This window comes from Neomonachus schauinslandi, chromosome 6, assembly GCF_002201575.2.
Source record: "Neomonachus schauinslandi chromosome 6, ASM220157v2, whole genome shotgun sequence".
Taxonomy (NCBI): Eukaryota; Metazoa; Chordata; class Mammalia; order Carnivora; family Phocidae; genus Neomonachus; species Neomonachus schauinslandi.
In genome coordinates this window covers 81,304,501-81,331,326 of record NC_058408.1, presented here as the reverse complement: position 1 = coordinate 81,331,326, position 26,826 = coordinate 81,304,501, and the positions used below count along the sequence as shown (strand labels likewise).

Genomic DNA, 26,826 nt, shown 5'->3' with positions numbered 1-26,826 from the left:
GGGAGAGGGAGTGTGGGAGGAATGCTAATAACTGTGGCCAGAGAAGAGATGATGGTAGATAAAATATGGCCACAAATTATCTTCTCCTGAAATGATGGAGTCTGTGTTCCCATCCCTTCATTCTATGCTGAACTTGTGACTTGCTTTGACCAACAGAACGTGGCAGAAGTGATGTTATGTGGCATCTTGCAGCTTCTCCGCTCCCCTCCTGGAATAATGCCTCCACAAAACCATGTAAAGGAGCCTCGCCTCGCCTACTGAAATCAAAGAAGCCTCTGAGGCAGTCTGGCCAACGGCCCCATCCAACAGCCCTCAGTCTTCTGCCAACAGACTGCACAGTCAGAGGTCAGCCCAGCTGACCCCACAATCAGCGGACGCTGTGATCCCGGCTGGGTCTACCTGAGCTGCCAACTCAAAGACACATGAGCAAAGGAATCCTTGTTGTTTTATGCCGCTAAGTTTTTGGAATGTGCTCTGTTATGCAGCAATCACCTGATATATTCATTGCTCCTATCTATTAGCCTGGGTGTAAAGAGAGATAACTCACTGGATTACCTGCTCTCTGTGGGTAGCACCACTGTCTAGAGGCCAAGATGATACTCTCACTACTCCAAGAAGTAGGAATACCAGCATCCCCCCTACTCCCTCATTCCTGCCAAACTAATCATGCACAGATAGATCTTGGCATGTGTGTAAACAGAATCTGTAAAACTAGAGTAGTAAATTAAAGTTCACATATTATAATTGCCTCTACTAATTTTAAAAGTTTGCATTATTTTCCTACTGAAATAATTCTCACCAATATTTCCAATGACTTGTCAAATCTGAAGAACCATTTTCATTGCCTATTTTCTTGCTTCAAAATCTCCTCCATGTAAACAAAACAAAACAAAACAAACAAAACCTCCCCAATGTTTTCAGAAAAAAAACTTACTCCTCTTAAATATGGTACACGGGGCTTGCCATCACATGGCCTCTGCCTGCCTAGTCCTCCCACCCACCTAGACCACATATACAGCCTTTGCTCTAAGCCCACTAAACTACTGCTAGGTCACTGAATGTTCTTCCTTCTCTAGCCTCCAAAGTCCGCATCTGCGGTTCCCCTGGTCCAATGCTTCTTCCCTTTTCTACATTGCTAATCCCTACTTAGAGATGCCAGTTTCTCTAAGAAGCATCATTGGCCCTCTCCTTTGCACTCTCCAAATACTTTCACATGTTTTGTCATCATTGCCTTTTTTTCAATCTGTCCGTCTCTTTGAAAGCTAAGAGCTCCTGGTAAGGACAGTCTCTGCTCTTTTATCTCTGCATCTAGCAGAGGTGCTGGCATTTAGTAGGTACTTCGTGGCCTGCTGAATAAACTAGTGAATGAATTGTGTAGCCATACTTCCAAAAGTCTGATATTTTTCTATTATACTTATTTTACATATTACAATGATAGGCCATTTATGTAGTACTATATTTTAAAGTGGTAATACTACAAAACTGTAGGAAGAAAAAAGTACTCTCTTACACAGAAAACAGCTGAAAAAGAGACCTATTATAATTTTTAAATAATGTTTTGTTCATAAATATATAACCTCTTCCAGTAAAACTTCACATTTTACTCAGCAAAATAAGTAACAACTTTATAGAGCATTCATAAAGTGTGAACAGGTATGGAAATTCATATGCTGAAGTTTTAAAAAGTAGTATTTATCACACTTATGTTGGTAATAAATTACTGTGATTTTCTATTCATTACATCAGAATTAAGCTGTATATATTTATAACCAGGGTATAGAAAAAAATCAGAAACTGTTATTATCAAATGTTATATGAAAACAAATACTTTTTATGTTGGAAGAGATCTTTTAAGTCATCCAACTTAATGTATTTAAATTGTTCCTGATGAGGACAGGGAGATCTGAAGCAGCTCATCACAAACTGAAGTCACCCATCTCATTGATGCTGGTGCCAAGATTAAAATCTAAGATAACGCTTCCTTTTTGGGCTGGACAAATTTTCTCTCAAAAAACCTGTAAAGATCTGCATATAAGCTTCAACCATGGTATCTTTAACCATTGAAAAGAACATACTTTTGCTATTTAAGGAGACTATTTTTTTCTGAAGAATAAACAGATTAACATGTCTGTATATAATAAATCATGACCAAATGGAGTTTATCCCAGGAATGCAAATGATGGTTTTAACATTTAGAAACCATCAATGTAATTCACCCACCTTAACAGAATAAAAAATATATATATATGATAGTCTCAGTGGATTCAGCAAAGGCATTTGACAAAATCCAATATCCATTCAGGATAAAAATTCTAACAGGTTGGGAATAGACTAGAACTCCCTCATTCTGATAAAAGGCATCTAAAAAAAATCCAGAGCTAATATGATGGTTAATGGAAATACTGAATGCTTTCTCTCTAAAGTCAGACACTGGGCAGGATGTTCATTCTCATCACTTCCACCTACTTTTGCACTAGAAGCCAATGCAAAAGGCAAGAAAATGAAATAAAAGGTACAAAAATTGGAAAAATCATTCACAGATGATTTGATTGTGTACAGAGAAAACCTTAGGGAATCTGCAGAAAAATTTCAAAATAAATACAAATAAATGAATTTAGCAAAGGCATAGGATGCAAGGTCAATGTACAAAAATCAATTATATTTCTATGAGCAACAAATGACAAAATAAAAATTTTAAATGCCATTTACAATAGCATCAAAAATAATAAAATATTCAGAATAAATTTAACCAAAAATATGCAAGACTTCTACACTGAAAATCAAAATAATATGGCAGAGAAATTAGAGAAGACTCAAAATAAACAGATATTAACACCATGCTGATAGACTGAGAAACTCAACATTGTCAATTTTCTCCAAATTGATTTCTGGATTCAATGCCATCACAACTAAAATCCTAGCAAGCATTTCTATAGAAATAATAAGCTCCTTCTAAAATTTATATGGAAATGCAAAGGACTTAGAATAGTCAAACATTCTTGAAAATGAAGAACACTTTGAAGAACTTATACCACCTAATTTCTAGACACACTATATAAAGGCCATAGTAACGCAAACAGATGATAGACAGTGGAACAGAAGAGTCTAGAAATAAAGCCCAAGTATATGGCGAATTGATTTTCCACAGACGTGCCAAGGTTACTCCGTGGGGAAAGGGCAGACTCTAGCTGGAATGACTGGGTAACTGCACAGGGAGGAGGGGGAGAGAGGGACTGTAGCTCCGGACTCACACTGTACACAAACATTAATTCAACGTGGATCACAGACCTAAAAATAAAAATACTAATTAAAGAGCTTCTAGAAAAAAAAAAAAAAAAAACCATAGGAGAGTATCTTTGCAACTTTGGGATACAAGATAAGGATTTCCTAGGACACAAAATACACTATTTACACAAAAAATCTGCTGTTCTAAAGGCATTGTTAAGAAATGAAAAGGCAAGCTACAAAGGACATATTTGTAATCCAACAAAGACATGTATCCAGAATACATGAAAAAAAAACTACAACTGGATACTAACCAAATAACCTGACTTTTAAAATGGGCACAAAACTTAAATAGACATTCACAAAAGAAGATGTACAAGTGGCCAATGAACACATAAAATAGTGCTCAGCATCATTAGTTTTTAAAGAAATGAAAATTAAAATCACAATGAGATACTACTTCATATTCACTTAGGACAGCTAATATTAAAAGGGCTGGCAATGTCAAATATCAGAGAGGATGCAGAACCACTAGAATTCTCACACATTGCTGGTGAGAATGAAAAGTGGTACAACCACTTTGAAAAAAGAGTTTGGCACTTTCATATAAACACCTACCCTTTGACACAGCAATTGTATGCCTATTTACCCAGAAAACATGAAAATATATTCACACAAAGACTTTTTTAAGAATGTTCACAGCAGCTTTATTTATAATAGCCAAAAGGAAACAAAAGCCAAATGGTTAAACAACAGGTGAATGGTCACACAAATTGTGGTATATCCATACAACAAAATACCGATTGGAAACAAAACGTAGTGTTAGTGATGCACGTGTAATGGACAGAGCTCTGGGACACAAGAGTACATACTGCATGATTCCACTTATATGAAGTCCTAGGACGAGCAACGCTACACTTAGATGTTAGAAATTAGAATTGTGGTTGTGTTGCAGTGGGGCTGCCTGAAAAGGGGCATGAAAACCTTTTTCTAGAGTGGTGAAAATGTTCTAAACTTTGATCTAGGCTGTGGTTACACAGGTGTTTGTATTTGTCAAAACTCATTCAACTATACACTTTACATTTGTGCATTCACTACATGTAAATTATATAGCAATAAAAAGTCTGTTTAATTATTTATACCACATATCTATTAACAAAGCCCTTGCACAAAAGTGGAATGGTAGCTATGGGCTTCATTTGCCTCTTGCTCAGAGTACCCAAGAAGTGCTCCTATTCATGAGAAGCACAGATATAAAGGTGAAGTTCCTCTTGAAATGTACAGCTTCGAATCTACTGTTTTAATTCTACTCTAAGTGATTAAACTTGCACAACTAAATTTGCCTTAAAGATCCAAATTATCATTCTCCATTTCCTGGTTTAAATAATTAAATGTTGATAAGCCCTATTTTTTAAATGGCTATCTATTTGCTCTCTACTTCTACTGTTCCTACTGGTACCTACTGTCATTGCTACAGATATTCCAAAAGTGAATGACTGGGGAAGAGGGAATACAAGATATTACCCTAGGAAAAAATATTGTTGCAACTATGACTTGGATGATTTCAGCCATTTAATAATACATTAAAAGATATTTCATGACTTAAAGGAGAAAGCATACAATCTATAGAAACAGAAAGTAGATTAGTGTTTGCTTAGGGCTGAGGGTGATGGGAGGGATAGGGGAGTGATAGCTAAAAGGTACCAGGTCCCTGTTTGAGGTGATGAAAATGTTCTAAAATTGACTATGTGACAGTTGCTTATATCTGTGATTATGCTAAAAACCACTGAGTTGTACATATGAAATGGGTAAATTCTATGATATATGGGTTATATCTTAACTACAGCTTTCATTAAAAAACCTACTGACATTCTGATTAGGATTACACTGGAATCTACACGTCAGTTTAAAGAAAACAAGTATCCTTACAATACTGATTTTTCCAATACATGAAAATTATGTAGGCCTACATTTATTTGGGTTGTCTTTAGTTTCTCTCAACAATGTTTTATAGAATTACATACAGAAATCTGTACATATTTTATTAGATTTATTCCTGGGTATTTGTTAATTCTGATGCTACTTATAGGATATCCTTAAAAAAAGAGAAAAATCATTGAAATATTCTAATGTGGGGTAAGAAAATGAACAGAGCATGATATGCTTATTAAATCATTAAAATTTTGGAATAAAAATCACTACACATGATCTAACAAATAATTTTTTCTAAATTTTAAAATTTATTTATGGAAAAGTTATACAAAATATAAAAAATTAAATTACATGTAGTCACGCATTTGATAAATAACATTCATGAAAGGAGTGAAAATACATAGTATTTTGGAAAATACTCTGGAAAATTTCATGACAGGTGGACACCACAGTGAACAAATACTCCCTGATATTTGTTAGGTTCCTCAGTGTATGGTGAAAACAGATGCATTGTTTAATTTTAGTCTCTGTATTTACCCAATATACGTATTTATTAGCAAAATGCTTTGATGGCAAAGAAATTTCAACAGTAGTTAAGTTTCTATCTAAAGCCAGTAACATTTATAAGTGTTGAAAAATATCTGTCATATTGGTGCTACAGAGACCTTATTATCTTTCCAAGTTAATTGAAATATTATCTAACTACATTAATTAGTCCCCTGAAAGCAGACAGTAAATTTTTTCTTTCATAAAATACATATTTGTTTTTTACTAAAATGAAGTAAAGACATAAATCATGTTTGGGCTGCAAGTTAAGCCTGTCTGAGTTACTTAATGTTCTGTATCTGTTTTTCATCCACAAAAGAAGGTTGGATGACATCTCTATTTCCCAACTAGCTTTAGAGTTCTGTTAATTCCGTAGTAAGGAAACCACAAAATACCGTATGTTCAGACCATACTTTGAGCAAACACAGGGAGGTATAAAAAACTGGATGTATACAAGCTAAAGGACCCAATATAATTATCAGTTTAAGGATTCTCTACTTTCACCCCAGAATTAGTAAACTCTCTAAATATAATTTACACTAAACCTTTCAAAAACATATCTGAATTTATTGAAAGTGCAAATGTTTTTCTGATTCAAAATCTTAGGTCTCTACTAATAATCATAGTTATCTCACACTGATATTAGGATAAAAAGCTTAATATATATGAGGTCATTTTAGAAGAAAGGCCATTTATCATCCTAAGACATTTCAGACATTTTGAAAAGTATTCAAATAAACAGTACGTTCATAGACGGGGATAGTTTTCTTTGTTGAAGTGATGTGAGAGATAGCACTTTATCTCAAAGAGACTCTCAGAAACTACGGAATCCAGAAATTATGTATCTGTAATCAACTATAATATACTGGTGAAAAAATTATTTGATATGAAAATGTTACCTGATCAATGACAGAATTTAGCTTGGTAAGTAACAGAAATCCTCGGCCGTGGACAAGGTATTGGCCAAGGGTAGCCATGTGTGTCTCCTCCTCTTCTTCCTCCCTGGCCTCCACCCTCTGGACCACCGCATTGCAAAGCCGGTTGACATCCGTCAGAAATTCACGTGCCAATGAGTTACTGTCGATGCTCATGACCGAGCTATCAAATAAATATTACCAAAAAAGAAGATTAAGAGAAATAAAAATTTACGTTTAAAACTAAGTGTTTTTAAGGCTGTTTTTAACCAAAGAACTGACTTTAAGTTACTGGGCACTGGTATTTAACCCTATAATATTTTCAGACATAGTTCTGATCTAGTTAGGTGCTCCTTGAATATTCTTACATGGCATAAATAGTCGTGGGTGTGATAATCCCTAAGCATAACCAAAAACAGGAAGTGAAAGCACCTACATAGAAGATACACTAGTGAGTGGTGGCAGTTAAGGTAGATCCTGACCTTCTTAAATAGCCTCATCACAGAATAAAAATAAACCCATTACTTATAAACTATTCTTGTTCTACATGGTTTAAAAATATGAATGGATCTTTTAAAAATATAAACTGTTTTTCACATGATGGAACTGACAATCAGTGATACACCCTCCCCCCAACAACCGGGGTTCAGTTAATGGAGGGAGAAGGATTTATCATCAGGTAAATAAAAATTGAAGATGTCTAGCAGCTGAAGTTACGTCACTTCACTTCTTACTATACATTTAAATCAAAGGGCAATGTGACATTTTAAGATAAAGGAAAATAATAAGGTAAAGCAGACAGGAGAGGAAAAACACCAATATAAAGAAAAAAAATGTGTAACTATTTAGAAAGGAAAAACCATGAACAATAAAATTCCCAAGGAATTTCAGAACAGTTTCATCTCAGGGCGAAAAGTAATTTTGAGACACCCAGTAACCTTTAAAAACGTTTCAGCCTGGAGAGATTAAATAAGATGTATATTGTGGAGTCTTGCTTCACCCATTGGGGGGGGCCTGCCCCCTAGCCCCTGCGGAGAAGGCAGTGGACCATAGGACTGTGCCTATCGTCAAGGGGCAAGGCCAGCCTCCGAGCCCTAATCAACCGAGGCACACCTGATTCAGGAGCAGCCACAAACATCTGGCTGCGAGATGATGCAGCTTGCAAAGAGGCATCCGGCCAATTAGGCTCCTTCTGTCTCATAGGAATTTGAATTGAGGGACATAGTTGATGAACTGAAAAGTCACATAAAGACGGGCCTGTAGTAGTCATTATGAGGTAGCTGAGGCTCAGAAGAAGCCAACGAGGTGAAAATGAACCACTAGGATGCAAAGGGAAGCAGATAAACATGAAAGGGAGAAACCAAAGAAATTCCTAGTATTACTTTGGTTCCTATTCATTTTGGGGGCTGATGATTTAAGTCCTGGATTCCCATCAGAATTCTAGGTATTATTACAGTAACAATCCCCTCTGTAGCATAACAAAGATCATTATTTTTAATATTGTTGATCACTAGGAAAAAGTGTAAAAAATAAAATGCACATTACTCATTATCCCAAAATGTAGCAATACCCTCCCTTGTATAAATACTGGCTTTTTATAAAGCTTTCATAAGGTAAAATTATTCAATAAATCAAATAATTTACAATAATATAAACTAATTATATATTATAATATATACATAATATATAAACTTATTTATATTCACTCCATAGCTGTCAAATTTTATTAACTTATTTCACCTAATTTGTCACGGATTTTATTTATTTATTTTTGTCACAGATTTTAAGGTACATAATTATTTAGTGTACTACTAAAACAAATAACACTGCCAATTAAAGTATAACACAGTACCTTCTTATCACTTAGAACGTTCCATACAATATCACCTTCTAGGTCATCAAGTCTACCCACTATGCACCATTTCTTAAGAGTGCTACACTACTGTTCCTGGGATTTTCTTCCAAATATGCTGACATCATTCTGTAAGTTTCGATGCTGGCACTTTGCTGATCTTACCAGATAGGATCAGCAGAAAGTTTCGGAAACATTTAAAACTCATCAGATAGAGTACCGACAATGCATGTAACTCAACTAAAGTGCTGATACGAACAGCTAATGACCAAGTGCCCTCATAAGCCTGCAAGAACAACCCCTTCACCAAGTGCAGCCAGCTCCCAGTGCTTACTAGACACCACTGATTATAAGGTACACTGCAACTTTAGCAATATTAAAAATGTGAAAAACTTAAAAATTGTGGTAATAATTAGGGTCTATTTTCTGGAAATGAAGATAATGTGAATATTGAGGTATGACAATTACTGAGGAAATGATTTCAGTGCCACTTCCTAAAAACACAGGATGCCAGGTCGGCAAAAAAAAATTACAATATATGCAGAAATGTATGTTATTCCTGATTCTTAAATGTACATAAAATATAGACACAGTTACATAACTAGGGTATTCTATATAAATGATCTGACCTGTTTTGATTCACGTAGATATTTTGGAAATCTTTTCATATGAGCTCTCTCTTACTCTTTTTGCTAGCTTCGTGGCATGCTGCTGCTTGTATATATAATATGTTTTTCATTATATAGAGTACTATTAACTATGCAGCCAATCTCATTGAATATTTAGGCTATTTCTAGTTTTGATTATCATAAACAGAGCTGCAATGAACATCCTTACTCTACTTGCCCATTTATCCTCTATGTCCTTGTGGTAGAGATTGCTGTTACTGCTTCATATAATAGGTTTTACACATTTCTTGTTAGGTCTCTTCCAGGGTGTTTTGTAGTTTTTGCTGTTACTCTGAATGGGATTTCGTTTCCATTATATAATCTAATTAGGAAAGAAAACTGGTATGTAGGAGGCAAATAGGAAGTATATTTATGTTGATATAGAAATCATACATCCAAACTTCTTACTGAACTTTCATTAATTTTTTTGAAATTTCCAGATATAAAACCCTATCATCTACAAATAACAAAAATTCTGAATTCTCCTACCCAATATTCACACACTTTCTACTCTTCTAACTACATTAGTCAGCACTAACAGAACAACATTGGTAGGGGTGATGGGGGACACTTTTGCCTTGCACATTAATAAGTATTCATTTCTTCCTGCTCATCTAATAGGAATGTTGAATTTCACTGAATGCCTTTCAGCCAATCTGAATGCCAACTGAAAAGATGATTGCATGGAATTTTTTTTTTTTTGAAGATTTTATTTATTTACTTGACAGAGACAGACACAGCGAGAGAGGGAACACAAGCAGGGGGAGAGGAAGAGGGAGAAGCAAGCTTCCCGCCGAGCAGGGAGCCCGATGCGGGGCTTGATCCCAGGACCCTGGGACCATGACCTGAGCCAAAGGCAGATGCTTAATGCCTGAGCCACCCAGGTGTCCCGATTGCATGGTATTTTTAAAAGATTTTCAGAAATATTTCAAATACCCAGAAAAGTACAAAGAATATATAACATGCGGTTATAGCCAATACTCAGATTTAGCAAGTATTAATATTAATGCGGTGTTCAGATCAGTGTGTGTATATGTGTATGTGTGTGTGTGTGTGTGTAAAGAAATCAAACCTTACAGTACAGAAAAGCCACACCCCACCCCACTTCTTCCTCTCTTTAGTTGGTGTTTAACATTTCTATACATGTTTTTATAATTTTTTACATGTTTATAGCCATAAAAATATTCAGTATTAACTATTTTAAAAATGTATATAAATAGTATACTATATGTATCCTTCTATAACTTTATTTTTCCTCTCAACATTATGTTTGTTCCTTTAAACCATTATGCAACATGCCATTGTATGGATAAGCCACAATTTATATATCCATCTCTACTAATGGAAAGTTTAGTTGTTTGTACTTTGGGGTTTAATTAATGTCACATAACTATGTAGTTTCAAAGGCTTAGACTGAAACAAGTATTTTGACTGCTTATATCTATTACATTAAATACTTACCAATCTCTCAACACTCCTGTAACATTTAGAGTCTTTATAATTTGAGGTCATGAACCAGATCAAACAAATATCCTTAGAATAAAGCTTCACCTGTTAAAAAAAAAAAAGACAAACATATTAATGGTAATAGTAAAACACAAGTAATTTTAATAAAGTTCTGACACAAAAACCAATGGCCAGTTTCTTCATATTTGATGTAAAAGAAGCCAATGAAGCTTTTGAACCTCAAGAACACATTAAAAAATTTCTAGAGCTCCAAGAATGGAATCCTGAGACAGGAAGTATTGGAATATACTTAATCTGAACAAAGCAACTTGATCACAGCTCCCTACTCCTCCCCTCCTTCCAACTCCTTACAACCTGCAGGTAAATCACCAGTTAACTATAAAGGAAGGAGAATCAGCCCAGTATCCGTCTTCTTAACACTGAATCTAGGAGGCAGTGGAATACCATGTACATACACACTATGGGTAGCCAAGTTATTACTCTCCTTGAGAGTGAAAGGTATTTGAGGATGTATGAAAACTCAGAAAAATACTAAACCCAAACAATGAATAAACCACCACCAAATTTCATATCCTTGTTGAAGTTTTAAAAATGAATTAACCTCAATGAAGGCTATTTCTGAATACTAAAGGATAAATTCCTACTTCTGGGGTAGCAACAAATGCTTCTGTTGAGTTACCTGTTTTCCCCTTCTCTATAGTTGTGCCTAGGCAGAGGCATAAAAAATATTTCCTCATTAGAGGTACACGGCAACCATGAATGTTTATTTTGAACACCAAGTGTTTAAATCAGAGTGACCTTTAATTCCTTCAAAATGCCCAAACCTAGAGAACTTTCCTGAATTCCCTTCAGCTTGGTGAACAGTACTTGTACCACATTATTCTGGGTACTTGAGGATAAAGGAGGCAGGAAACGGGATTAGCTGCTGTTAAGACGACACAGGGCTTTGCGTGATGCAGGAAAGACACCTTTTCCCAGACTGGTCAGCCCCATGTCAGGCACACAGCTATCCACGCACAGGCTAGGTTTCACTCCCACTACTGCACTCAGGGCACCAGTGGCCAGTGCATCAACTGCCCAACCAAATGAAAAGGCCCTGGAATGAAGTCTCAATACACCCTCCATGACTGCTCCTGCTGCATCCTCAGCTAATACAAATCACCCACCTATTTTCGACTCTGAAATTACAGAAGGGGAAACTATCAAATTACGAGCATAAACATGGTATTTGATTAACTGCTGTGACTCTGATTAACCTCTGGTTTGGACTACTACAAGGTGGAGCCATCCATCTTGAGATGCTACAGTGATTCCAAGTAGCTCGGCATGGCCATTAGAAGTGGAAGCTGACAGACAACTGGATCCGTCTGTTTTTCTCTGTTATCGCGGGACATTTCTAGGCCCTGCTGAGGGATTTCTCTAATGCACTTAAACTGGGATGGCTTTTTTTTTTTTTAAAGATTTTATTTATTCATTTGACAGAGAGAGACAAAGTGAGAGAGGCAACACAAGCAGGGGGAGTGGGAGAGGAAGAAGCAGGCTTCCCGCTGAGCAGGGAGCCCGACGTGGGGCTGGATCCCAGGACCCTGGGATCATGACCTGAGCGGAAGGCAGACGCTTAATGACTGAGCCACCCAGGCGCCCCTGGGATGGCTTCTTTAGCCATATTTTTCACAACCCAGCTTGGATGTCCACGGAGTTTCACTCTATCCAAGATCGTAATTCTATCAGCCAGCACAGTCAGTTGTGACCTTCTTTACTCTGCCACCACCCTCAATAAACTCAGCTGCATTCTAACTTTTATCATCCTGTATTATGCTGGGTGTCCATAAAGTCCGCAAATAGAGTTCAGAAAAATAGACTGAAGATGTCCTTAGGGCAGTATATGTACTTGCCTCTGTTTCTAAACTACATAAATACCCTGTAGGTACATATGACTGTCTTACCCCCAAGGTCATGAATTCCTTAAGGATGGGGACCCTGTCTTATCACTTATTCTACTTTACAGCTAAAATGCCAAATTTAAAAAACATCATTATTACTATCATATTCAACTTCTAATGCTACTATTATTATGTCATAATAAATAAAACTTGCAACAATATTACCAGAATTTTTATATTAAAATAAATGATCTCACTGATATGAGGAATTCTTAACCTCAGGAAACAAACTGAGGGTTGCTGGAGTGGTGGGGGCAGGGAGGGATGGGGTGGCTGGGTGATAGACATTGGGGAAGGTATGTGCTATGGTGAGCGCTGTGAATTGTGTAAGACTGTTGAATCACAGACCTGTACCTCTGAAACAAATAATACATTAGATATTAAAAAAAAAGAAGTTGTAGGAAGGGAAAAATGAAGAGGGGGAAATCGGAGGGGGAGACGAACCATGAGAGACTATGGACTCTGAGAAACACTGAGGGTTCTAGAGGGGAGGGGGGTGGGAGGATGGGTTAGCCTGGTGATGGGTATTAATTAAAGAGGGCACGCTCTGCATGGAGCACTGGGTGTTATGCACAAACAATGAATCATGGAACACTACATCAAAAACTAATGATGTAATGTATGGTGATTTACATAACATAATAAAATTTTAAAAATGAAAAGCATAATAACAAAGTACCTATAATCATATAAATGACCTCAGGAAAATAGTAAGTTTTTCTAATACAGTGACCGGTAAAGTATAAAACATGAATGGCCAAAACACAAAGCAGAAACCTGACAGTGTATTAGCTATACCTTAGTTTTATTTCATCAGAAATTTCATTAATACGGCATTTAATTCAACAAATACTTATGGAACATTTATTATCTGCTGGCTACTATTTTTGGCACTGGGAATACAGCAAAAACAAAATCCCCACCCTCATGGATTCCAGTGAGGTAGAGACAGATGAAAAACAAACATATTGTAATGTCAGGCAGTGCTAAGTGCTATAAAAGAGAGGTGGTAACTGCAGGAGCAGTGAGTGGGCAGTATGAAGAGGATCTGATGGACAAGTGCTAGGAACACTGGCAGTTCATGTAATGGAACAAAAAGGATGACAGAGCATGTGAGCACACGCAGGAAGACTGGTATATCTGGCAGTGAATGGACCAAGATTTGGGTGCTTCTCGTTTCTTGGTGAAATAAACTGCAAGGCTGCTGGCTGAGAATGAGAAGTAGGAGGAGGTAAGATGAAAACAGCAAGCAAATAACAGATGAGTGGAACGGGGTCAAAAACAGCCGCCCGTAAGAGACTTCCCACGAGGCTGCCATTAGTAACTAAGGCTGAGTTCGGCTGTTCAATCCCTGGACCCGTACCACAGTCCAATTCCCCAACACGTGTGCAAGCATGCAATGACAGAATGGAGGCTGTCAAATACCTTATGGGAGTCTAGATAGATTACAGCCACAGCATTCTCCCATCTGTGCATGCAGCGTTCCTGCCAAAGATGGAAACTGGGTTATCTGGAAGGAATTATTCTTAGAAAACCCCTGTAACCCTTACTGCTCATCTTTTCCTTCCGTAAATATTTGAGAATCTTTTAAATCGATCTGTAGAATCTTTTGTGCAGGTAACATCAAGCTCACTAAAGTCTATGGAATCTATGTTCTTGCTTTATAATTTTGGAACTTTGGTCCTCTACTGTTTTCTAATAGTGTTCAAATTCCCCAGAATTGCTCAAAGATTACCTGCTCATCAATGACACAATGACACAAAATGTGTTACACTTTCTCAGAATCTGAACCTGTGATGTGAACCCATTTAGAGCAACCAGAGATTCTGGTACAATCTCCTCTCTAATCATGCGCTTAAATTTTCTATTATTATTCTTAAATCCAGCTTTATTAATCTGTGTAGAGATCATTCTTCATGTCAGAGAAGCCAGAAACAAAACAGAAGCTGAGAAGTTTCATTTACTCTCTGTATCCAATTATAGGGTCAGGTGTTTTGTTTTGTTTTGTTTTGTTTTAATTTGAGTATAGTTACATTAGTCTCAGATGTGACATTAGTCTCAGATGTACAACATAGTGATGCAACTTCTCTATACTATGCCATGCTCACCACAAGTGTGACTACCATCTGGGGGCCAGTTTGTTTAAAACAAAAATCTATTATTTGCTTGCTGTTTTCATCTTCTATATATAAAATGTAAAAGGTCAGCCTTAACCTTTTGCAAAACCCCAGCTCATTATTCTCTTAGGGTTATATTCCTCTTTTATATGAGATATCTGTATCTACATCTATGTATTTTTGTTTCATATCCTTCTTTCCTTCTTCTGCACATGTTATTTTAAATATGAGTTCATCTGGCCACTTGACCTTGCTCTTTTCTTCACGTACTATTTCCAGTTGTTCAATAAAAACTCTGCCTATGGCCACCTTACACACATTTTCCCTTCTGGAGACTATATCCATGGCATCATATCTATCTTTACTTTGAAATTTAGGAACTCTGTATTTGTTTGTTTGTTTGTTTTGGAACTCTGTATTTCTAATTCTCTATATTCCAGATTTCCTCCATATTCTTCTTCCTGTTTCTTACTTATTCATTTAACATTTACTAAAACACCCACTTTGTGCTAGGTACTAAGAACACAAAATGTGAAAGTAATTTCAGTCTCTGCCTCTAAAAAGGTCCCATTATGGTGGCAAAGGCAAACCAATACACAGGGTGTCGTGTACTGATGAGGGGACACTGAATCCAATTTGAGTAGTCAGGGAGGCTTCATGAAGGATGTAATCTTTCACTAAAAGTTCAATATGTAAAGAGAGAAAAGGGGGGAAGAAAGACATACAGACAGAAAGAGCAGCTCAAGTCAAGTCCCTGACAGAATTACGGTAAGTTTGGTATCAAAATGCAAAATCAGAAGCAGGCAATTAAGGATGGAGAGAGTAGTGACCAAGGATAAATAAAAGGAACTTCTAGTGGGCTGAGAGCTCAGCAGAGGTTGAAAACCATGAATTTCAGGTAGAATCGCTTTTCTCAGATGGCTGACTTTCTCCAGCAGGGCTCAGCTGCTTGGATCTAGTAAGAGATAGCGCAGATTGTATCACTGATGTAGAAATGGGAGTTTTGGTGGGTGGAGGAAGGGAAAGAGAACTAAGGTACAGTGAGAGAACAATCCATATGGTCAAAACTGGGATACAGACTGGCGAGAAAAGAGAAAGAGGCCAGGCAGACGTTGAAATACAGGCCTGCAATCAATTCCCTCAAAATGAGGGAATATTAAAAAGAAAAAAAAAAAAACCCACGAGGGAATAAAGGATATTGGAATTTTTAGATTTCTGAAACAAGCAGTTCTAGATGATAACACCCAGAGTGTAACTGTGCAAGTAGGTGTCTAAAATGCAAGTTAAGGACACTGCAGTTGAGTAAACCATGAGGCTAGTTTTTTGGACAACAGGTCATTGTTAGCTCTTAAAACAAAAGCTCCTTGATGACAGGGATTTTGTCTGTTGCATTTACTGCAAAATCTACAGCAACTAGAACACTATGTGGCACAACTATTTGTTGAATTTGTTTAATGAATGACATGGGTTTCTCTCAGGATTCCGATTATGTTCACTTGTCTAATTAAGCCCTCATAGTGAGTCAAAATAGGTTCAGAGTTATCAGCTTCCGTCATTACCTCCTTAACCTTCTGGAAGTGAAATGGTCAATAAAATTAGTCAGTTGCGGCTCTGCTTTTATTGACTAAGACTCCCCACAGACATTTGGATAGTTGACTATGATATCTTAGCTCTGTTCTGGTTCTGTGATTAATTGCCACAACCCATTATCCAAAAGATCACAGAATTAAGCTATCACCTTAGTCTTGAGGATTTTGACATAGTCATTTCCTTGACATGCAGTATAAAACTACTACACCAAGTCATATTGCCTATGTTCTCCAGTTCTGGGCATTTTTAAATACCTTGTCATTGCTGTGTTTTTATCAGTGCTACCCAAAACATTACAGTGACCACTAAAAATAAAATCTCAGGCTCAAAAGCAGGACAAAAAGGGCTCCCTACGTCACCAAGTTTCCTCCCCAAAAACTATTAAATCTATCACTCATTCATTCATTCATAAATTCAACCAAAATTTATTACTTATTCAATAAATATTTTATTTTATTTATTTTTTTTTATTTTTTTATTTTTTAAAATTTATTTATTGAGAGAGATAATGATAGAGAACATGAGATGGGGGAGAGTCAGAGGGAGAAGCAGACTCCCCGCTGAGCAGGGAGCCCGATGCGGGACTCGATCCTGGAACTCCAGGATCATGACCTGAGCCGAAGGCAGTCACTTAAACAACTGAGCCACCCAGGCGCCCTTCAATAAATATTTTGAATTTTTGAATACATTTTGAAATCTGCTTACTCATTCTATTTTCCTAGGTTTTGACTCTGTTGTGAATAGTCAGTCAGCATTGTGACAGTGGTGAAAATAAAGGCAGAAGAGTGTGAATCTAGCAATTACTAGCCGCTACACAAATCTGTGTGATGTCTGGCTTCCTTTTCCATGAAATCTCTATCCCACAGAGTTACTATGTAGATCTTTGAAGATTATACAACATCAGTAAACATTCTTGGTAAATATAGTTCCCTTTAGGTGCCCAGCACTAGGTGACGGCAGAGAATGCCACCTGGAGGAAGAAAGAGATCATTACAACCTCTCCTCAGAGCAGTATATATGGAAATGTCGATGTTAGGCTTTATGACCATACAGTTTTCAAGGAAGCACTGAAAATAAAAGGAGGGAGTACCAATATATTTTTTCTTTTCCATGTCTTGTGACTTCTACAGAAAAGGAGCAGAGGAAAAATACAATAAAAAAGTTTATAATAATGAACTTTACTCTTAGAGCCTGATTAGAAATCATACATTTTCCTCATGAAATGGTAATATCTGAAGGGCTCAACTCCTAACTTTCATCAAATGCCCCAAATCCTGGTAAATTCATTTTTAAAATAATATTAGGTACTTTCCTAAATTCTTAATTAAAATAATATTAGAGAAATTACCACTGGAAAGAATATTTTTTTAGAAATGTATTATGTACCAAAAAGGAAGAGAATGCTATTAACTGCAGGATTATTGAGAGGATCAAACACACTACTACACAGAATAATAAATATTCAATGTATTCTTTTGAATCAGAACCTGCAGTGATTTGAAGCAGGAAGTGATTATTCCTGAAAATAAAGGTTGGTTGTTATGGACGATTAATTATGCTAAATCCCATCTCTCCAAAGTTCAATATATATTGAATATAGACTGATTAATGACTTTCACAAAGATCTCATATATTCTTTGCAAGACATCACTAAAAATTAAAAACCCTTTGGGGAAAACAATGATAACATTATTTATGCCATTTCATAAGTGACATAAATAAAGGTATGAATGTGAATAAGTTACAATCACACATTTTCACAATGGCAGAAACTTTAGACATCATATTCTCCATCCCCACATTCTAAAGATGACAAAAACTGAAGCCCACAGGTGCAAAGTCCCATGGTTGGGTCCCATGACCGTCTTAGGAGTTACATGATATTTTTAGAGCTAATTAACTAGAACTAAAATAGCCAACTTTAGAAGACACAGCCCTTCTTCTTCTGTCAGGTCAATTAAAAATTAGACAATGGGCAAAGAAGTTTCCTTAACACTAAATACTATCTGTAAATGTTGCTAGATTGCAATCTGTACACCTGGAAACAAGCTTCAAAGACCTCTCTCTACAAACTTTTGCTTCTGCACTAAGTGCAACTGCAATTAGGCAGTAATTCTGCCTCTCTGTCCTACACTGTTTCACTCCTCCAGGCTAATATCCTGCCACCCCAAACTTCTCAAGGTGTTCTATAGCTTCATGCTATCTTTCTTCATGTGTTTCCATAGTTTCCATTTATATCAGGAAGTAAATGAACTGGGGAAAGAAACAAAAACTGAGAAACAAAACAGTCTGCTCCTCCTAGAAAGAGGTATTTACATTTTAACAAGAAGTAACACCTCCAGTTCTAACTGGAATTACAAGATAAGAGGGGTGGAAGTTGGCTCTGATGTAGATGTTCCATATTAAAAATGTAGGACTACAGGGGCGCCTGGGTGGCTCAGTCAGCTAAGCATCTGCCTTCGGCTCAGGTCATGATCCCAGGGTCCTGGGATGGAGCCCCTGCATCAGGCTCCCTGCTCGGTGGGGAGCCTGTTTCTTCCTTTCCTGCTCCCCTTGCTTGTGCTCTCTCTCTCTCTCTGTGTCAAATAAATAAATAAATTAATTAATTAATTAAATCTTAAAAAAATGTAGCTATAAATAATCCTTAACCAGTAAATGGGGGGGGGGGGTTGGACAGTTGTACTGTTCCTACTTTTATTCTGTATTATGCCTTTAAGCTAAGTACAAAAATGTGCTGAATGAACTATTTTCAATTTATGTAGAATTGCGTAGGCTGATAAAGAAACCTCAATAAAATGAAAAGGGCTGTGGTTCAGGGGCAAAGGGTAGAAATCTAAGACAGCAGTAGCCCCAGAAAAGTGAACATACTATTTTTTTTCCATATTTCAGGGAGTCGACGAACAACACCGCCTGCTCCCCTCCCCCTCTCTAAGCCCATGACGTCTTGGTTAACACTCTCTCTTGTGCTTGCCTGGACACCTGTGACTGGCCCAGAGAGAAGTCATCATGGCTCCTCATTTGACAAAGCTGGCCCAGGCATGGTGTAGCAAGGCCAAATTTTAAAATAAATTCAGAGGAAGTCACACCAAAATACACCAAACTTAAGCCCTTCAACAAGCAGTTCACTTTCCCTAAAACAAACAAATTGGGCAACCAGATGTCTCCGAAGAACCTGGGTTTGATCCTGAGCACCACAAAAGAATGGAAAGTGAGACACCTGTGGTTATAGTGAGGTGACAATTAACAAAACTATGAAGGCTCATCCAGGTAGATCATTTCTCCACCCCTCCCACCCCCCCGCTTTACATCCCTGCTAGAAGGAATGTGCTAGAAGTTTTAGACTGAAGAGCTCATACATCCCCAAAACAGATCTCTGGATTTTACAGAATACTGATAACGATGATGATGATGTAGCTGCCATCTACAAATGACTACTACCCATCAGGCACTCCTAAAAGCACTCCACTACAGCTGTTGGTTTAATCCTCATAACAAGCTCATAAGTATAATTATATCCCTACTTGTCACATGTTAGAAGCTGAAGCACAATGAGGTTAAGCAACTGCTTCAGGTCACAGAGCTACTAAGTGTCAGAGGCAAGATTCAGACTCAGGCAATCTGTCTGTATTCTGCATACAAATTTCTATTCTCCCAGGCAATCATTAACCTCCTCCCTCCAACAAACCAGCTCTTCCTTCCTCACTCCTATTTCAGTTGATGGCCTCTACCCAGTTACTCAGGGAGAAACCAGAATAGCACTTCATCTGGGGCCCAGTCAGTTCTTTGGCTTGACAGCGCCACTTGCTAACTCTATGACCTTAGCTTCTTGGCTTCCTCTCTCTAAGCCTCAGTCTTATCTAAGAACACACCAAGTTGTTGTGGATATTTAAATTACATGAGATAATGCACATAAAATGCATTGCACAGTGCCCAGCAGACTGTAGGAAGATCAATACTTATTAGCGATTACGATCATTACCTCGAATCTGGTTCTCCCCCTCTAACCTGAGGCCTGAGCATCATCAGGCCCTCATCCCCTCTCTCACTTGCAATGCTGCCAACCTCTTAACTGGTCACTCTGCCCGGTCTACTTTCCATCCAGTGCAAATTCTACAACTGCTAACACTGTCATTCACTTCTCTTAAAATAATAAGCGACACTCCAATGCCTAGGGAATAAGTTTCCAACTCGTTGTTGTTGCTGTTGTTGTTGTTGTTGTTATAGTGCTCTATACTTCTCTCACCCTCTAACCTTCCTAATCTCTCGCTACATCTCAGGACACACTCTGCCACCCCATAATTCCTCCTAAGGGTACTCACTTTCTCAACACTATTCACTAATGTTTTTTGTCATGTTACTGCTGCTACAGAAATTCCTATTAATTCCCAGTGAATTACTTTCTACATGCCTCTTAGGACTCACCGCACTGTGTTACAGTATTGTATTGTTTCTTTCCAAACTAGATTATACTTCCCTTAAGAAGGGAAAGCAGGTCTCATTTGTTTAAAAAAAAAAATCCTTTTTGCCTAACACAATGCCACAACTAGTAAGAACTCAACAAATAGGGGCGCCTGGGTGGCTCAGTCATTAAGCGTCTGCCTTCGGCTCAGGTCATGATCCCAGGGTCCTGGGATTGAGCCCCGCATCAGCCTCCCTGCTCCACGGGAAGCCTGCTTCTCCCTCTCCCACTCCCCCTGCTTGTGTTCCCTCTCTGGCTGTCTTTCTCTGTCAAATAAATAAAACCTTTAAAAAAAAAAAAAAGAACTCAACAAATAAACACCAATTCACTTAATACTAACTTCGATAGAAAACATTTTAATATTCAAATTCCTTTAGGAAATCTTCCCGCAGCTAAAGCTCTGAGAAATAAATAGCCATATTTACAAAAGCTGTTTTCCATTCCTTAGCAAGCATTTAAGGTACTAAGGAAAGCACTACAGAAACATGTAAAAACTTCACCAAAATTTTTTTAGATTAAAAACAAAAAATTTCAGCAATAAAATCTTGGATGTTTATCCTTCCTATGTTAAAGATTATAATGCAGAGTAAACAGTTTAAGAGTTCTTTAAAATCAATTCTAGAAATAATCGTTTTCCATACCTCTTAAAGAGACACTATAAACACAGCTTGGCATCTTATCCTAAATGTGAAATGAAAATAAAAATGATTTCCATAGCAACATCACAATGATCAGTAGTTTCTAACATATATTTTGTATAAGGTAAACGATTCTGTAAAATAAGTTTCAGAAAAACTGAACACAGATATGTATAAGCTTTGACTACACCACATAAGTGTATATAGCAATAGTTTCCTCTTATTCCCTCATAATTCTTATAGACACAGTGAAAATTAGCTTCATTCTAAAAACTATTTAGTTGAGACAGTCAAGTACAGACAAATGCATTTACTGCTATAAAACATATCACACCAAGAAAGATTAACAGTGAGATCAAATTCAGATCCAGCTGCTTAATCTACTGCTCTCTAATCATCCATGAAGGCAGATAGTAGGAGAGAAGGGCATAGGGAGTGAGAGTGATAGAGAACAGAAATAAAAAAGGAATATATATTAAGCAAATGCCTTTCAGATTCAACCTACACTTGATATTTTTTTCTGCCTCATTGAGTATCATCACAATTTAGTTTCTACCACCATGGTATAAACGTAGACACGTACAAAGACAAAGGGTTAAAGTTATAAATGAATTACATACTAGAAACCAAACACTATCACCTTGCATAGTGTATAAGGCATCTTTTGGTTATGAGATTACTTTCTTAAAATGTATTAAAATGTTCAAGAGGCTGGTGGCATAGTAGAAAGAATACTACACTAAAAGTCAAGACACTTTTGGTTTTCTGTTTTGCCTCAAACACTCTCTAGGATCTCAGGCAAAATGCTTAACCTTTCTGATCCCCATTCTTCTTACACATATTAAAACAAAACTAGATGATCTCTAAATATCTTTTAGGCTGTGAACTTTCATGATAGTACAGCATTCAGAAAATAGTAATATAGTAACAGTAAACATCAAAGTTCATTTAGGATTAAAATACACATTCTAGGGGCCTCTGGGTGGCTCAGTTGGTTAGGTGTCCAACTCTTGGTTTCAGCTCAGGTCATGATCTTAGGATCCTGAGACAGAGCCCTGCGGGGCTCCACTCAGCGCAGAGTCTGCTTGAGATTCTCTCCCTCTCCCTCTGCCCCTTCCCCCACTCTCTCTCTCTAATAAATAAATAAACAAAATATTTTTAAAAAATTATACATTCTAAATGTTTCCTTAAATTGTGAATAATCAAGTTTTGTCAAAACTACCTTACTGGGATTCCATTTTTTAGAAATAAAGCGTTAGAGAAAATAAATATGTTACAGCTGTATGGAATATATAACTTCAGAAATATTCTCCAAAATATTTAAATAAGGCTAACAGAAAAAACCTCAAGAAAGTTACCAGCATTACCATCTTTGGAAGCATTATTAAAGAGAAAACCCAGAAAACAGTAAAGGATTTGAATCTTTAATAAACTCTAAGTTATAATGCACTAAAGATCTAATAAAGTCTAGACAAGCAAATATTAAAAAGTAGCATAAAAGCAAGCTAATAGGTATAAGCAGCTGTTCTACAAGTTACACCAGTAAAACCTCCTTTTGCCATTGGCCGGGATACACTGAACTGTGCACTTCAATGAATCAATACCCACAAGCAGTAACAATGAATGCATTTTATGAACTAATAAATGTTTTGTTGCCCTTTCAAATAAGCCACATTAATATAATAAAAGAGGAAATCATTCTTAGCATTGTTTTAATTTCACACTCATCCAAACTCCGTATAATAATTACACTGTTGAAATAATATGTATGCAATTATGATTATTATTCTTCCATCTAAGGAACTCAGGTAAGTGAACTACAGAACTAATAAGAATTCTATTGTAGCAAATCACATTTTGATCAGAGCAATCTTAAAGATGGAAGAGAAAGGAAAAAATTAATATACTCTTACTGCTCTTTAAAAGTTCATAATACTTAAACGAGCATATAGAATTGGTTTCACTGCTGCTAAATAAATTACTAAAAACACATTCAGCCAAAAACCAAATGCTACAACAAAAAATTTAAATATACTTAACCAAAATATATTTCCAATAAACAAAGACACAGTTAACTTTGAAACAGTTAAGCACAAGAACAAGTTCCTAAAAAAAAATAGCAAATCCATCCCAACAACAATCTTGGGGGTGGGACATGGTTAAACCATGCCAAAAAAACAGGCTTAAAAGTGGAGAAAAAATAACCAACATTTTTTACAAAACCAGAACAAATAATACTAAAATTTATATAAACTACAAAAGAACCAAAATAGCCAAAGAAGTCTTTTTTTTTTTAGTGTTTTTTAAATTTTTAATTCCAGTACAATTAACTTTCAGTGTTATATTAGTTTCAGGTGTATAATATAGTGATCCAACACTTCTGTACATCACGCTGGGCTCATTATGATGAGGACACTCCTTAATCCCCATCACCTATTTCACCCAACCTCCTGCCCACCTCCCCTCTGGTGACCATCAGTTTGTTCTCTATAGTTAAGAGTTTGTTTCTTGGTTTGTCTCTTTCTCTTTTTTTCCCTTTGCTCGATTGTTTTGTTTCTTAAATTCCACATATGAGTAAAATCATATGGTATTTGTCTTTCTCTGACTTACTCACTTAGCATTATACTCTCTGGTTCCAACCATGTCACTGCAAATGGCAAGATTTCATTCTCTTTTATGGTTGAGTAATAGTCTATTACACACACACACACACACACACACACACACCAGGGTTCCTTTCTCTCCACATCCTCAACTTGTTATTTCTTGCCTTTTTGATTCTAGCCATTCTGCCAAGTGTAAGGTGAGATCTTATTGTGGTTCTGATTTGTATTTTTCTGATGATTAACAATGTTGAGCATCTTTTCCTGTGTCTGTTGTCCATTTGTATGTCTTCTTTGGAAAAAATGTGTATTCAGGTCCTTTGGCCATTTATTAATCAGATTATTTGTTTTTTTGGTATTGGCTTATATAAGTTCTTTATATATCTTGGATATTAGCCCCTTATCAGATATATCATTTGCAGATATCTTCTGCCATTCAGCAGGTTGCCTTTTTGTTTTGTTGATGGTTTCCCTCACTGTGCAGAAGCTTTTTATTTTGGTGTAATCAAAATAGTTTAATTTTGCTTTTGTTTTTTCTTGCCTTAGGAGATATATCTAGAAAAATGTTTCTATTGCTGGTATCAAAGACATTACTGTCTGAGCTCTCTTCCAGGATTTTTATGGATTCAGGTCTCACGTTTAGGTCTTCAATCCATTTTGAGTTTATTTCTGTGTATGGTATAAGAAAGTGGTCTGGTACAGACTTTTTCCCATTGTATATTCTTGCCTCCTTTGTTGTAAACTAAATGACCATAAAAGCATGGGTTTATTTCTGGGCTCTCTATTCTGTTCTATTGATGTATGTTTCTATTTTTGTACCAGTACCATATTGTTTTGATTACTACAGCACTGTAGTATATATTGAAATCTGAGATTGTGATACCTCTAGCTTTGTTCTTCTTTCTCAAGATTGCTTTGCCTAACACTAATTTATTTATTTTTTTTTAAAGATTTTATTTATTTATTTGAGAGAGAGAAAGCGAGAAAGCACAAGCAGGGAGAACAGTAGAGGGAGAGGGAGAAGCAGGCTCCCTGCCAAGCAGGGAGCCCAATGCAGGGCTCGATCCCATGACCCTGGGATCATGACCTGAGCCGAAGGCAGACGCTTAACCATCTGAGCCACCCAAGCACCGCCTAACACTAATTTAAAGGGATTCATGTACCCCTTTGTTTATATCAGCATTATTTACAATAGCCAAATTATGGAAGCAGACAAAGTGTCCATCAATAGATGAATGGATAAAGAAGATATGGTACATATAGACAATGGAATATTACTCAGTCATAAAAAAGAATGCAACCTTGCCATTTGCAATGACAAGGATGGAGCTAGAGAGTATAATTCTAAGTGAAATAAGTCAGTCAGAGAAAGACAAATATGTTATGATTTCACTTATATGTGGAATTTAAGAAACAAAATAAATGAACAAAGAGAAAAAGAGAAATAAACAAAAACCCAGACTCTTTTTTTTTTTTAAACCCCAGACTTAAATACAAAGAACAAACTGATGGTTGCCAGAGTGGAGGTAGGTGGGGGGATGGGAAATATAGATAAAGAGGCTTAAGAGTACCCTTACCGTGATGAGCACTGAGTAACATACAGAATTGCTGAATCATTATATCCTACACCTGAAACTATTATAGCACTATGTTAATTATATTTGAATAATAAATAAATAAGAAATAACATGTCAAAGAAACAAAAATCCAAAAAGAAGAGGAAAGAAAATAGTTCTCGGTATTTATCAAATGTATACTAGGTTTTAAGCATTATCCCAAATATATATGACATACAATATATAATGTATATAAATTATGTAATTATATCAAATATAATTATAAATAACTTAATATTCACAAGTACCATATAACAAAAATATTACTGTTATGATTTTAGACAGTTGAAATATCCAGAAATAGTCAAGAATGATAGCCAGTAAGTTTGATAAGCTATTCCTAGAAACCACATTTCTCTGGTCTGGAAGCCTATTATTCTTTTCAGCTTCTTAAGAGAGAAGATACTTCTTTTTTTTTTATTTTTAATTTTTAATTTTTTTAAAATGTTTTTTGAAAGATTTATTTACCCATTTGAGAGAGACAGAGTGCATAAGCCAGCAAGGAGCCCCATGGCGGGGGGCTGGGGGGTGGATCCCATGCCCCTGAGATTACAACCTGAGCAGAAACCAAGAGTCCAACGCTTAACTGACTGAGCCACTCAGGCATCAGAGAGCAGTGACTTCTTTTTTTTTTTTTTTTTTAAGATTTTATTTATTTATTTGAGAGAGAGAGAATGAGAGAGCATGAGGGGGGAGGGTGCGAGGGAGAAGCAGACTCCTCGCTGAGCAAGGAGCCCGATGTGGGACTCGATCCCGGGACTCCAGGATCATGACCTGAGCCGAAGGCAGTCGCTTAACCAACTGAGCCACCCAGGCGCCCGAGCAGTGACTTCTTAAAAGAGACTTTGCAAAAGAGATAACTTAAAAGGAAGTTCAACTTTTCCGAGCCCTTCATTTACATTAATAGTAAAAATAACTTTATATCATTTTACAATTTTCAAGTAAGATCTCAAGAGCATTTTGTTCACCTATCACAAGAAGTCCATATGTTAGGACCTCTATTTTACTTATTTAAAAAGTTGGTCTTCTACCATCTGTCAGAGTCAAAGAATGCAAGGAGAAGAGGGGCGCCTGGGTGGCTCAGTCGGTTGAGCGTCTGCCTTTGGCTCGGGTCATGATCCCAGGGTCCCGGGATCGAGCCCCACATCAGGTTCCCTGCTTGACGGGGAGTCTGCTTCTCCCTCTGCCTCCCACCATGCTCTCGTGCTCTCTCTCTCACTCTCTCTCAAATAATTAAATAAAATCTTTAAAAAAAA

General features: G+C 36.8%; 1 protein-coding gene across 1 annotated transcript in view; it reads right to left on the bottom strand.

Moving 5' to 3' along the window:
- LYST (lysosomal trafficking regulator) overlaps nt 1–26,826 on the bottom strand; it is a 162,873-nt gene that overhangs the window by 128,803 nt on the left and 7,244 nt on the right. The window contains exons 2-3 of the mRNA XM_021696219.1: nt 10,599–10,688; nt 6,603–6,801 (exon numbers count right to left, since the gene is read on the bottom strand). Of these exons, the coding sequence (XP_021551894.1) occupies nt 6,603–6,794 (192 nt within the window). The 5' untranslated portion in view covers nt 6,795–6,801; nt 10,599–10,688. The remainder of the gene's footprint in view (nt 1–6,602; nt 6,802–10,598; nt 10,689–26,826) is intronic.